Source organism: Cydia splendana, chromosome 7 (genome assembly GCF_910591565.1).
Source record: "Cydia splendana chromosome 7, ilCydSple1.2, whole genome shotgun sequence".
In the NCBI taxonomy this organism is placed as follows: Eukaryota; Metazoa; Arthropoda; class Insecta; order Lepidoptera; family Tortricidae; genus Cydia; species Cydia splendana.
Genome location: NC_085966.1, coordinates 18,822,386 through 18,837,604, shown reverse-complemented (window position 1 = coordinate 18,837,604; position 15,219 = coordinate 18,822,386). Strand labels below are relative to the sequence as shown.

The 15,219-nt window shown below is 37.1% G+C and overlaps 1 protein-coding gene across 1 annotated transcript; it reads right to left on the bottom strand.

Annotated features, from left to right (window-relative positions):
- LOC134792378 (alanine--glyoxylate aminotransferase 2-like) lies at nucleotides 1-14,582 on the bottom strand. The gene is made up of 10 exons (XM_063763665.1): nucleotides 14,442-14,582; nucleotides 13,345-13,435; nucleotides 12,638-12,756; nucleotides 11,366-11,600; nucleotides 9,997-10,090; nucleotides 6,844-7,058; nucleotides 4,496-4,715; nucleotides 2,118-2,362; nucleotides 1,596-1,767; nucleotides 1-367 (listed from the first exon to the last, which is right to left on the bottom strand). Exons 2-10 carry the CDS (start codon nucleotides 13,404-13,406, stop codon nucleotides 284-286), a joined length of 1,446 nt encoding a protein of 481 aa, XP_063619735.1. The 5' UTR covers nucleotides 13,407-13,435; nucleotides 14,442-14,582; the 3' UTR covers nucleotides 1-283.
- Nucleotides 14,583-15,219: the final 637 nt, after the last annotated feature.

Here is a 15,219-nt window from a genome sequence, read left to right as displayed (position 1 = left end):
AGATAAAAATGCATTTACATTGTGGATTATTTAACTCTTTGAATGCCAATTCTGTTATATACGTATATCGCACTATCGTAAATCTTATTGGAGTGCATAATAATAAACTTTAACCATATGTTTCTTTAGGTTAACATGTTTTTTCATCTTTTGAATACATTTTAAACATAAAAGAATAAATTAAAAATCATTAACATTAACCATAAAATCTAAACTTATAAAATATATTTACAGATCATTATTTGTAGGGACTAAAGCTAACATCTTAAATGCAATTAGGAGGTTATATACTTTTAACAGCAGGTTTTAAACTGCTTATGATCAAGTCGTTGTTGGACTCCATATTGGTGAGAGGAGTGACCGAAACCTGTAACAAATAAAACACAAAAGTTAATAATAGGTGAGTAAATTTTGATTTTGACAGTCTGAAGGAAAATATTCCACATTTTTTAGTAATCCATAACATGGCCGTCGTATCATGCTGAAATGATTGAAATTTTAAAAGCAGTTAAACATTTAATATTCGAATGCCTTCTGTTCATATGATGACGCGTTTACATGGTTCAAAAGCTATGACAAACGTACAGGACGCAACCCAAAATATGTGTATTATTTTGGGTTGCGTCCTGTACGTATTGTATGTAGTAGCTTGTTAGGTAGGTAAGTACTTGAACGTGCCCATCCAATGACGCCATTTGCGTGTATTTTATGACAAAATGGCATTCAAATTTATTTGCTATTTAAGACGAGTGGATATGGTAACCACTATATCTTGATCTCAACATCCTCATCAAATGTACATAATTAGAGGCCACACTAAGCTGGTTTTTTAAATCTTTGCTTTCTATTCGTAATAGTGATTCCAGCCCTGGTACTACCCTCTTCATTGTCGTGTTATACATTGTTATGTATGTTTACTGTATTGTATAGTATGTTGAATGGCCGTGTTTGTTTAGGGCAAGTAATTCCTGAGGTCAGGTGATTTAGGTCAGAGGGTGGGTGTGTACCTAAATCAAGCTTTTTTAGCGACTTGTGTACTATAAATATAAACTATACCTATACCAAATTTTATATGTGTTCTATAAGTCAGAATAAATGTTGAAGTTATAATTGTTGTAATAAAATAATATTATATTCATTTGTGACTAAACCGTCAAAATATTTAAGTCGCCGATCGCAAACATTGCTAAATAAATGGGTCGGGCGCTTCAAACTTTTTCATTGTTTATTTTGTGCGTTGTTTGTTTGCTAAACGAATAACTATAGCCACTGCCAATACAAGTCGCCGTAGCATGTTTAACGAAATGTGTTTTTAATTTTTATAATTCATTGTTATAAAATGTGTAAAGGCAATGGGCTGTAGGTATTTATGTAATTAATATGTAACACTAAGTACAATCGACGTCAAAGATATGTTTAGTTTTTCGCCTTATCACAAAGGAGTAAGATGCAAAAGTGTAAACATATCTTTGACGTCAACTGTAGGTACATACCACACTTTCTTTTAGAGATATGAACATCTTTTCAGATTTGCATACATCGGCCATAAGTGCCCCCTTAGCCCATTGGCTGGCGAAGTGTACAGCTGTAAATACCTCAAGTTTAATACTGGTGACCGGCAGCTCGGCGTCCAGCTCTCCCAGCACCCTGTCCAGCGTGTCGACCAGCCTGTCGGCGTCCTTGATGGTGAACACCATGGGTGGTTTGAACTTTAGGACGTTGGCGTCGGGCCCGTCGCGACTGATGAGGATTTTTTCTTCTCGCATTCTGTAAATAGGTATTTTAGAATGAATTAAAAGAACTTTGTATAATACTGCCATTTCTTCACACGTGAGTTTTCATTCATTGGGTGTGATATTTAAAACTAGTACATATTTATGTATTTTTAACTGACTTTAAATTTTCAATTGATTCTGGTAAATGGTAGTAAAGTAATTAATTAGTTGGGATATTTTTCGTACCTATCTATATTTGATGAAGTTGAACAGCCGATGAAGACCATAAATATCAGGTTGAGGTGCGCATGACCGATCGTGAAGTTCATTGTTGTTACGAACTGCAGGCTTTAGGAAACGATGAAGAAATGGGATAAGTATGTAGGTATGTATATTGTTTACCTGTTAACAATGTGTTTTGCTTCCGCCGTGGCCGGTGTTCTTGTGTCCCTATCCGTCACCAGCTCAACGCCCACGAACAGGCCTCTCCCTCGCACGTCGCCAACTAGTCTATGCTTCAGCTTGAGGTCCGCGCAGCGCTCCAGCAAGTGGTTGCCAACCCTGTCGGCGCGCTCCATTAGATGTTCGTCTTCGATGACATCTAGCACGGCGTTTGCTATGGCGCAGGATACAGGATTACCGCCGTACTGGAAATAAAAGGTACTTTATTTATTTGTACACATCGGTAACTCGTGGAATTTAGGTAGCAGGCACAGACTAGTGATGTGACAATGTTCTTCCTATACGAGTCGAGAAAAAGAAACCACTAAAAAAAGGAAATTAATTAAACTAATCTTTTAAGTGCTACCTAAATGCCACGAGTTACCGATGTGTATTTATTTGAAACACATAATGCTGATATCAAAAAGTCGTTTTAAAAAGTCAAACACCTGGCGCAAGATAGGAAAAGCTGGAAGATACCTACTCCACTGACAAGAGACTAACTCAAGTCCATGCTGATAAAGATCTTTCATCCTTTATTGTATAGGTACTATCGTCATACTAATTGTGAATTTAACTTTTTCAATGCCATTTATTATTTATTTATTTATTTAAACTTTATTGCACAAAGGAAAACTTATCGTACAAAAGGCGGACTTAATGCCAAAAGCATTCTCTACCAGTCAACCTTAAGGCAAACCATTTGGTTCTCCATGCCCTGTCTGATGTCTTCCGTTACCTTAAGCAGCGCAGAGCAGGTGCTGTGGCTAGGACGGAAACCTGACTGTAAGGGGCTCAACAAGTTATGGGAGTGAATAAAATGGGACAGTTGCTTGTGTGCCACCGCTTCAGCTATAGGGAGGATCGAGATTGGTCGGAAATTATTAATGGTGGTGGGATTACTCATTTTAGGCAGTGGTATAACAAAAGCTTTACGCCAAAGGGAAGGGAACTCGCCATTGGCCAGTGAGCAGTTGATAATGTCAGCTATTACTGGAAGCACACAGTCGAGGACTGCTACAATCATATACCGGCCGACATCATCACAACCTTAGACTTGATGGCTGTAATTATGGCCTTTATGTCAGAGACAGAAACGGAAGAAAATGAGAAGACTGTGGAATGAGCTCCCTTCCGAGGTTTTTCCGAGGGTCTACAGTATGGGGTTCTTCAAAAAAGGAGTGTACAGGTTTTTAAAAGGTCGGCAACGCGCATGTAGCACCTCTGGAGTTGCAGGCATCCATAGGCTACGGTGACTGCTTACCATCAGGCGGGCCGTATGCTTGTTTGCCACCGATGTGGTATTAAAAAAAAGACATCTGAGATAGGGGAGGGAAAGGATAAAATATTAGAGAGAGTGGCGGCCTTAATCTGATTGTCGAGAGTAAGAGCGGAAGAGAAATGTCTGTTGAGATCATTCAGCGAAAAAGTATCATTACTAAAACTGTTAGCGGGTTTTCCCAGACCAAGTGATTTGAGAAACTTCCAGACATCGGCCATAGAAGAAGCAGACACGCTATCATGAATATGTCGTCGCTTCGCTGTAGGTACGGCACCTGGTTGCAACGATTACGGGCAGTCTTAAAAACTTTCAAGTTTTCGTCAGTACGAGTACGCTTAAAAATACGAAAAGCTCGGTCCCTAGCTCTTTCTCATAGCCAGACGGACACTCTCGGTAATCCAAGGAGCTGGTGGATGCTTGACTCTTACGGTGTGAACTGGTGCATGTTTGTCAAAAAGTCTCAGAATGGCAGCGTTAAAGATAGAAACCTTGGCATCAGTTGATGAGGCAGAGAGCACAGTTTACCAGTCAATGGACGCGACATCTTTTAAAAGAGCAGCCGGTTCAACTTTAACAAAGCTACGTATGTTTATTAGAGCAGGTTTACATTTGGGCGGCTTGATTTTATATGAAGCAAATATGAGGTCATGGTGAGAAAATCTAGGTGCTAAGAACTGACCCTGTTTTGCAATAAGACCAGGAGACGAAGTAAGAATGACATCCAGCCAGGTGTCAGAAGAGGCAGTATGATGGGTAGGAGCCAGGGGTAGTAGAGAAAAACTAACTGAGTGAAGTATAGATTTCAATTTACGAGATTGTGGTGTGTCTTTGCAAAGGTCAGTGTTTATTTATCACGCTAACCCTTACCAAAGTAGGTAACTACTTTGGTAAAATGATTATTTTCAACATTTTATAATGTTTCACAAAGGTGCTAAAAATATCTCATGCACTTTAGCGTCTTAATAATACAGACTTTGTTCAGATATTAGTGAATACCTAGGCCGCTCCATAATATCTAATGGCGACTGTGCCTACCACAAAATAAACATCAACTCACCGTATTAAAATACTCCACGCCCGTATCCGCGAAGCTCTTCGCAATCTCCGGCGTGGTCACCACCGCAGCCACTGGGTGTCCGTTACCCATCGGTTTCCCCATGGTCACGATATCGGGTACCACGTCCTGGGTCTCGAAGGCCCACATGTGAGTGCCGACACGGCCGAACCCGACTTGCACCTCGTCGGCGATGCATACGCCGCCCGCTTGCCGTACGTGCCTGGGAAAAGGAATAGGTACTTGAATAAAGATTGAGACGTGATTTCGCTGTGCCACATAACTGATCGTTTTTAATGCTTTTTGTACTGATATAAGGTTTAAAGTGTGCTTGTGCACCTTGTTTCAGCTTATGATTTAGCCTATAGATAGCTTGGAACGCGAAGTTTCAGTTTTAAAAAGTACTAATTTGTACGCCTTTTTGGGTTCTTTTAGTGAGCAACGGCAAAAATCGGAGACAACGCTAAGAAAGATCAAGATAAAAAAAATGCTTTGTAATTAGGTTATTCAAATATTATTCTATTTCGAATCAACTGCAATCGGTGCCTGGCCTTATTCAAAAATATGATAACCAAGTCATGATAGGTAATCAATTAATCATGATTCACACTTCACTGTCATGCTGCTTGCCGATTAGATAATGTTTTCTGACGTATTATTTACCTACTTCTTTTTATCGAACGATGCTACTACAATGTAGACTTTCCCAAAACTAAGTAAAATATTGACTCGAGCGACTATAACCTATACCTACATAATATATTATATTTGAAGCTTAAGGTATAAATTATTCGTAGTGTAAATGCTATTATTTACAATAATAGTATTTCATTTGTTAGATAATAAATAGTATATACCTAATTACTGTACTAACAAACGCAAAGGATTCATGATTAGAATGTAGGTACATTTATTTACTTTGAACCTCACGTAACTAGTTTATTAACAAAGTAATTTACGCAATCGTAGTACAGATAACGTCTGATAATGTTGCATATGTACTTTATCAGCGTGTTCAGCATGTGACCAGCACGTGAATATGCACTATACAGGGTGGGCCATGCGCCTGGGACCCAGGTCCGTATTAATACTTCGTATTTAGGGTTGCCTACGAAAAAAATAATAAGGAACCCTTATGGTGCGACTCTGTCTGTCTGTCACATTGCTAAAAATCTCGAGAACTACTTATTACGCTCGATTCGAAAGGAAAAACCCCTTATTTTTTTGTATGATAAAGGGCTCCGTAGAAGTAAGCATGAGGAGTTTTATTGGTCACTTTCTTATGCTAATGAAAAGAAAAGACTATAAGGTAAGGAATAAGAATAAAAGAAAAAAGTATGTAGGATATTACAACTATGTTTCTTAAAAAAATTTAAGGGGAAATGCCACCAGCATCAGTGTAGTACGATGTAGTAGCAGTACAATGCCTCAAGGGCCTATTTTAGATTATAAGCTTATTATTATTATTATGTAAATCAATGATTTTATAAAAATCTTGAATAAATTTTCTTTAAAATAGACGTTAACCAATTTTGCCTAAGTAACTTTTTATTTATTTCGTTTCCCGTACCTACTGATTGGTCCATGCCATTTAGTCAGCTCACCCAGTAGTTGTAAACTTGTTATGTAGTTCAATAATAAATGATCCAGTATTATGCCACCAGAACATCAATCAGTCTTTGACCTCAAGATAACTGATGCATTGCGAGATTAAGAAATTACTATAATTGCAAATTGCGTGCGTTGAATTACTAAGTTCTTAATTTAGAGTTTTTCGATTGTTTAACTTAAATGTTCCTTAAATTGATAACATTGTTATTTTTAAGTTTAACATTATATTTGTGTTCCAAATTAAATGAAGGCTTTGCTGTCCTTTCAGTCTTTTTTTTAGAGTGAACTGAAAATGCAATTTGAAATAGGTGAACACACATATAAAAATGTATCTTACATATTTAGGTATACCAATCCTTTGATATTTAGCAGTTCTGCGAAGGAAAACATCGAAGAAACCTTTACTGAGAAGATTAAAGTTTCTGTACCTACAATCTTAGGCCATAAAGGGGGTCTGCCGCGAATATCTAAAATTGAAACTTTGTTATCTGCCTTTGTATCTATCTTGCATATTCTAGCAATAAGTATACTTAACGAATCCTTTCAATGTTCGCAATAGGCCTTCGTTACAGCAGTGGGACTTATAGAAGCTGAAGGCCTACTGCGGACACCAAGAATTCGTAACCTCTAATACCTAGGTGCTAAGTGCATATTGGAATAACAGAAAGGCAAAAAGACAAACGAAGAAGTCACGCCAGGCCCTATGGTAATGGTTTAGAAGAGAACATTGATAGACTTACTCGTAAACCTTCTGCAAGTATCCATGCGGCGGGATGATCTGCCCCCCGCAGCTCTGCAAGCTCTCGGCTATGAACGCACACACGCCGCCATGTTGCTTCGTGGCTGTGTCACACAGGTTCCTCACGTCTTCAGCGTACAGGTGACCCAACTCCTCTTCCGAACACGAGTCTTGAGGGCACGTGTATTTGCCCCTGTATGTGTCGGGTACCGGTGCCTGTTATGAAAATTGTGTTACAAAATGATAGGTGTATTGTGCTACATTATGGTTTGGTTTTTGGAGTAAGGATAGATAAAATAACGGTAAGGGAAATATGTTTGCTCGTAACAGAGAAAGTGAGTTATAAATTCAGTCATTAAATAGTTTTAATGTATGTATATATAATTTTGACGTTATTGCTCCTTGAAACGAATTATTACTACAATTTAGTTCATAAGTACGTGCAGTTAAATTGCTAACACTAAGTAGGTACAGTCGACGTCAAAGATATGTTTACTTTTTTCGCCTTATTACAAAGGAGTAAGGTGCAAAAGTGTAAACATATCTTTGACTTCGACTGTACTATCTATTATCTATTAAACGCCGTAAAGCGTTTTCAGTAAAGGCATGCGGCACGATTCGGGAAATCAATTAGAGATTCACTAGATATGAAATAGTAAAGATATGTGACGTTCCACGGCAAAAGGTACCTTATGGCGGCTGGCGCTTACATCGCATAGCGTCGCAATAATATTATTGGTACCTTTTGCCGTGGAACGTCACATATCTTTACTATTTCATATCTAGTGAATCTCTAATTTATTTACCGAATCGCGCCGATGGTTTCCTACCGTCCGACCGTAAACACTAAACAATAAACAGTCCGGTTTCGAGTTCCGCGCCAGGCCCCCGGCTGTTTACTATGAAGCATCCGTATCGGGCTACGATCGTCAATTTTAAACAGGTATCGACCTAATGTTCGAAATATAAACATTACTTAACTATGCTCTGCTATGCTTTATGCTAGGTACTTTCCATATTTATTAGTTTTTACAATTAGGTTCGCATGTCTTCTGAATGTTCTGATTGAATTGAATCCCTATTTAATCGCAGAGCTAGGATTACTCCTTTTCTATTCTCTTGCGCGATAAAATTATTTACTATTGTTCACAGGAGTGACACTTTTGGTTTAAAATCTGTGTATGCAGCTAATGCACCCATCTGTAGTAATATATTTTCTTTTTTTCTGACTAGAATTATTACTGATTTCCGAGGCGCATGATATAATTTAGAGCGTAGTTATGTACTTATACCTACTCATTTAAGATAAACTATCACGTAACGCGCGTACGCGCTTAATTAAAGTACGCTAATCTTACTATTAATATATTAACATTTTAAAGATCCCCATTAGGGGATCGGCACCCGGGAACTGAAGCTATTAAACAAAGTCCATTAAGCCCCGTTAACTAATGTATGCAGGATAATAAATCAATTAACTTTTCCTGGTTCTATGGAAACTTTGTTATGGTTTATTGTATCGTTAATATTCGGAAACTCACAATTTGTTAAGCTATTTCTACGTTTTTAGAAGTATGAAAAATTGGGTATGAATTAAGGAAAGCATATAGCAAAAGTTAGATGCTCAGTTTTTTTACTATTATTTTTATCAGTAGCTTCGAGTTCAAAAACGATTATAATCGTTATTCATAAAACTGAGCGTGTAACCTAACGCCTATTATGCTGAAAATGTTACCACACTGCATTTTTTGCAACAACTACATTTAAAAAGCCATTCAATACTTCTCATTATAATGTAAGACAGAGATAATAGAGATAAATCCGTACGTCTAAGTCATATGCACTCAACCTTTTGCTTCCTTCCAGTTTTAAAGAGTAAACTAAAGTACGAAACTCTTCTAACAAAATGAGTTTCACTAAGCATCTCCTAAGTAAATAAGCATCGTTCATCCTTAGAATAATAAGCCACCAGGGCCCAGTTTTATAAAGTTACAAGTTACAGGTTACAAGAGTACAGGCTACAGGCACCTGTAATGCACTGTGAACGGCTACAGGTGTTTTATAAATACACATAGATAATTACAGTTGTAAAGAACCACGGTCAATCTCGATTACATGTGAAATCTACAGGTGTGAAGGACATCACTATTTTAAAAAATAACGTCTGTCATAGATACTCTGTGCTCTACTCACGCTCTACTAAATGCTGTGTTATTGTTTGTTGTAAAATATTAATTATTGGAAAAATGCCCAGAAATGAAGGAAAAATCGAGTGGTTGAGAGCGGTGTTCGATGCCAAGGATATACTTTTCGGGCCGTTTTCAGATTCAGATTAAGTTAGACACTTCATGAAATATTTACCTAATAAGTAAATAAATACTGTTTCACATTACATTATAAAATGTATCGTTTCGGTAGCGGCTCAAAGATAAGTACGCTGTGTATCGAAAATTATGAATAGTACACTTTACCATAATGTGAATTGTGAATGCACTATACTTAAATAAAGAGACGAATGCTAATAAATCAACGATAAATATCGGCACCAATCCCTTTCCGTTTCCTAGTAGATAAAATAAAACGATATCATCAATAAAATCAATATCAAACATATTGTCACTTTATTTCCTATTTACTATATGCTTCAGATACATTAACAAAAACTGATAAGGTCAGTGCATGGAAAAGTATGCATGCCCTGGCAAAATCGTTCGCGTTGGTGCCTAACAATAAAGAGTAAAGTTTAAAATCGCTCAGAAAACGAATAATTTTAATTAAAAATTAAGAATTACAGGACTCAAGACGTATGTCAGTTTTTGTTACAAGTGTACCAATCTACACTTGTAATTTACAATATTTTTATAAAACGCTTGTTCGATTATGAGTTGAAAACTATTAAACTCCCATATTTTCGTCTATGGTTGAGCTACAGGCACTTGTACCTGTAACCTGTAAAATTGTAACACAGTACTTTTATAAAACGCAAATTGTAAAAAACGGAGCAAGTGTTGCCAGTAAACGCCTGTACACTTGTAACTTGTAACTTTATAAAACTGGGCCCAGCAGGTGAGATTGTTCAAAAAATAACTGAATGAATTTTCAAACGTAGTTACTGTAATGTATTCAGTGCGGTAGTAAGGGCAGGCTAACTCACCACGTGAACCCAATCTGGTTTCTCGGGCCCACCGGGAAGGTTCAGTTTGTAGGGCGACACATCAATCATAGACGTGAGGTGCCCATGATAAGCACTGCAACAAACAGGCGCTAGTAGCACCCTAACAACACTTCGAGGTGCTCGAAGTTACCACAGATACATTCATACGACTTTCACACGGCTTGTTGGCTTTTAATTAGGTTTAAAGGGTATTTAGGAATGTTAAAACCTAGCGGTTCGGAGCTCTACCTCTAAAATAAAATAATAACTACTAAACATATCTACATATGTAAACAAAATCTACCTTCAAATTCAGGGATAAGTAGTACTTACAATGTTTGGGAAAAAACATCAGGCCCCAATTTCACATCGGTGACAGGTGCGACGAATTGTAAAATCACTGTTGCTGACGTCACAGGCATCCATGGGCTACGATTACCACTTACCATCGGGCGGGCCGTACTCCTGTTTGCCACCATCAAAGTATTATTTAAAAAAACTATTATATCGGATAAAAACAGATATTTCTCTTGCGAGGTTTCTGACAATTGTCAAAGATTTAGAAGAATTGTAGGTAATTCTTGACAGGTAATGAGTTATATGTCGGAATTTCGTGACAATTGTAGTGTTTCTTGTGACAATTGTCAGAAACCTCGCAGGAGAAATATCTGTTTTTATCCGATATAATAAAGTTTTTTTTAATAATACAATGATGGTGGCAAACAGGAATACGGCCCGCCCGATGGTAAGCGGTAACCGTAGCCCATGGATGCCTGTGACGTCAGCAACAGTGATTTTACAATTCGTCGCACCTGTCACGTTGGTGAAACAGGGGCCAGGTCATTTAATTAAGTTTTTGAAAGGAGTTCCATATACAAATTTCAGTAGCAAATATACATATATGATTTGTTACACTACGTTAGGAACCACTAAAGTAGACGTCAGAGTGCTTGTCACTGTCCCAGTATCTTATCTTTAACTTTAAGTCATTGCTAATATAGGTGGCTGCGGGGTGTCATTAATTGGGCATTAGCATGTCGAGCACTAGGACGTTTACCTTTGGTGTCACAATATTTAAGTGTGTAAATGAGCATGATAATAACTTTAGACCTCAGTATCTCGTTAAGATACAACATTAAAAAAAAAAACTATTTATCTTATTTAAATAGGTCATATTTCCCCATTTATTTGTACAATGCTGATACCTACTTCTTCATATAGAGACATTCGTAAATACCTAACAATTGCAAAGTTTAATACCAACTCATATAAATTCAAAAGTAAGCGCCAGCAAGCATCATTCATTTCTTTCATACACGCGACATGAGACCCCCAAACTTCAAAACCATTCACACATAAAGATACTTACTGGTCAAGTGTGATCACGTCTTTTTTGTTGGTGTGCACTTTTGCGAGCCGCATGGCGAGATCGTTGGCCTCAGAGCCCGAGTTGACGAAGAAGCAGACCGAGAGGGGCTCGGGCAGGGTCTTGACGATGCGTTCAGCGAGAATCACGAGCTCATCATGGAGGTAGCGGTTGTTGGTGGAGATGAGAGACATCTGGTTCCTGCCGGCTTCCACCACGTGGGGATGGCAATGTCCGACTAAACAAAAAAATATAGTAAATATCTTTAACATCGAGGAAAACAACAAGACAAATATGTAAATGACAGTAACAATAGTTTCCAATGAATGATATGACAAAGTTAAACATGGAAAACATTGCTTGAAGTTTGAGTCAAGTAATTTGCTATGTGATGATAATGAGAAGATGACTAGGATTTTTTGGCACGAATAATATATATAGTACTGGTTCAGTAAAAGAATTCAGATTTTTTTGTGGTTGCATTGTCCACTGAACTCTTACTATCGTATAAACAAAGCTAAAAACAAATATTTCACCAAAAACATTTTAAAAAATATGTTAACAACGAATCTGTTGTCAGTGTATTAAAGTCGGTGTCAAAAACAGCATTACAAGTAGGTAGACTTCTAGATATTTTACAAGGAATTGTACTTGTTCGAAACAAAAGATTTGCCTGTAAAATAAAATTCTTATTTTCAACTGACAAGAACATGAAAGGTGCTTTTTCTTCACTAACGCCTTCACAGATCCAGGTCCGTCTCGATCTCAATATTTATACGAGGAATAAGAAATACAAAATACGGGGAGTTCTCGGTACTATCTGCTTAATATTTCAAGTACTTAAAAAGCTTCAGCAAAACTTTGTTAAAGTGTACATGTCAACATCATTTGAAAATATCTCGAACTGCAAACAAATGTCGTTCTGTTCCCAGTTGAAATTATTCTTACAGATACGAACATTAAAGTTAGGTGAACAGCAGGCGTATTATGGATGGTTTTATCCACGTGATAAAATAACAGTCACTTTTTAACACCGCGCGGGATAGATAGTGACGAATACCGTTTTATCACGCTGTCACATCTTAGACAAGAATGACAATCTCATCCGTGCAGTTGTGTGAAGTTTTGTGTGTGTAGTACAGTTATATGAATATGACACCGATATAAAATTTGCTATATCTGAAGGTATATAAAGATTTGATGAGAATTTATCAAACAGTTCAAATTCCAATATACCCCGGGGAATTTCACAAATTCAATAGCAGTTTTGCTTACCGTGTGCAACGTTATTGATGCAGTCGAGATATCTCTCGCCTTGTTCATCGTACATGAACTGAGCAATGCCTCGCACTATCTTCAGGGGAGATGAACGGAAAAACAGCTGACAGGCGGCTCTGCAAACAAATTAATAGTTAGGAAGACTTTTTTAGTGACAAATCGTGATATGTCACTGATTATTGGCAATGGCAATGATTATTTAAATAAAGGCTTATAGGTATTGATCTTCGGCTCTCTCGAAATTCCAAACATATATAGTTGAATTTACTTAGATACCTAACTATTTTCATTAAATTCTATATAATTTACTATTATTACAGCTTTTAAGACTACCATTAAGAAAACTAGATTTTAATGAATAATTTAGGCGCTTAATTGACAAGGGTACATTTTGGAGACAGATAAACTAATGACTTGTTAGTTTTACTAATTTTATATGTTTCATATGTTAGAGACTTTATTGATCAGTACAAAAATAGTAAAATTTCAGCCATACGTTTCTTATCAAGGCAGCACTTTAGGCCACTAAGCAACCAAGTAAAAGAGTCATTACATATACACTCGAAAATTTGGCCGAAATTGCAAGGTGGCCTAAGAGGAACACTTGAACAGAATAATCATAGTTTCACAGACGGGTATGTATAAACCATATTCCTCACCCGCCCTTACCTAATAAATAATTGCTATGTTTATAATCAACTTACCCGATGTGTCTTTCACGTAGTTTAATGGTCTCAGATTTGGGCATCGACTGAAGGTAAGCCATTTTATTGATTGACTAGATTAAAACTTATTCTGCAAAAAACAAAAGACGTCTTATTTTTCCGTTGCATGTAAAACTGACTTAATAATGGCTATCTTTATGGACTGATGGAGGCGTGACTTAGTGGTTAAATTTCCACTATATGTCAATGCTTATCGTGGGCATAAACAATATAAGTGCTAATAACTTAGTCAGAAATAGAACACATATGTTAATGTATAAAGGTAATGTAAATGGCAAATATTTGCGTCAAATAGAAGATATATCTCCTTTGGTAGTAAAATAATTTTTGTCATTATATTATGTGGCATCTTTTAGTTTGTGCTCAGAAAGTCGGCACAAACGAAAATATTATTAATTTTTATTAAAAAACACGAAACGTTTTCAAAAATCAGCTATAAATTTTGCCACACCGTACGGGTTTTACGTTAGGTATTCGTCGCTTTTAAAAATTGAAATATTGAAAACGTCCAGTTACCCCTGAAACCTGTGTTACTGACAGGCCAGCATGAGTGCATCCAAATTGGAAGTACACCTTACTTCAACAAAAATAGCTCACAAAATAATATTAACGAGAGAATGCTGCCAGCATCTTTGGCACAATGCCGCGGGGGCCTTTTTTAGATTTATTTTAATTTAGATTAGTTTAGTTTTTAATTTTAGATAGTACCCTAATATGTAGTTTACAATTTTGTTTAATTAATTGTGTTATAATACAAATAAATTAATCAAAAACAATTTAGGTTCAAATACAAAAGGTACTTGTAAGGACACCGTTATTTCAATGATGTCGATGTGGACTAATATAATAAAGTAGGAACGGAAGATTGAAGTGAGAAAGGAGCTAGTTTACTAAGGTTGTCGTGGCACGTGTTGAAACCAAAAATATTGATCGATAATATTACTAAAAAATAAAAAAAGGTCTCGCTGATATAAATAGGCAGTGAAAGACCAAAAGCTAATCAATGCACTAGAGTCTATTGACTGAGCAATAAATATTATTGACCCGAACTGTTATCAATAAAAAAAATATCTTACCGAAACGAATATATAAATAATGGAATACTGAAAGGTTTGAAGAACTAATTATACAAAGGTTGACGTGGATTGGCGCGAGGCCGAGCCTGGAATGCTGGCCGGGAAACGATGGGCCTGATTATATACGGAGGCGGCGCGGCGCGCACACCCATGTCGCGGCCAATGAAAACAAAAGCGCCACGTTATCATTAGCTGATAAGCACCACGCGGTCGGAATGATGCTGCCACCGGACGGACGCATGGTCGTTAAGGGGCAGACTCTATCTTACGAGCGATCGATATCCGATATCTTGATAATTTAAGAACATATTAAAGCTGCAAAGGTTTATACTTTTTTTGGTAGGTACCTAATGTAGATTTGCACATGTACTTCAAACTTGACTGTCTTTTACCTCGTTGGGAAGAATTGTTCTTCTTGCGTGATAAGACCACTTTTTGTCAAAGTCAACTTATTATACTTAATTGTTTTCCTTATTGCTGGCTTATACAAAGGGGCGTACTAGTATATGTACGTACGTAGGATTATATAACAGGCCAAAGCAGACATAGCCGTAGGTTAAAAGCACACTGCTTCGATCCGTCGGCTACTGATACGGAGTAAGTTTAGTAGCTCTTCAACAACACTGAACGAGCTACTGAATAAGCTCTGGATAACATTTCAATGGAGCAGCGAAACACCATTGAATGAGCTCATATTTACCTCGAATTTCGGATTTGTACCTAATATTCAATATTCATGCTAGTGGCAGAGAGAGTTTGGACGATCTTAACGTATGTT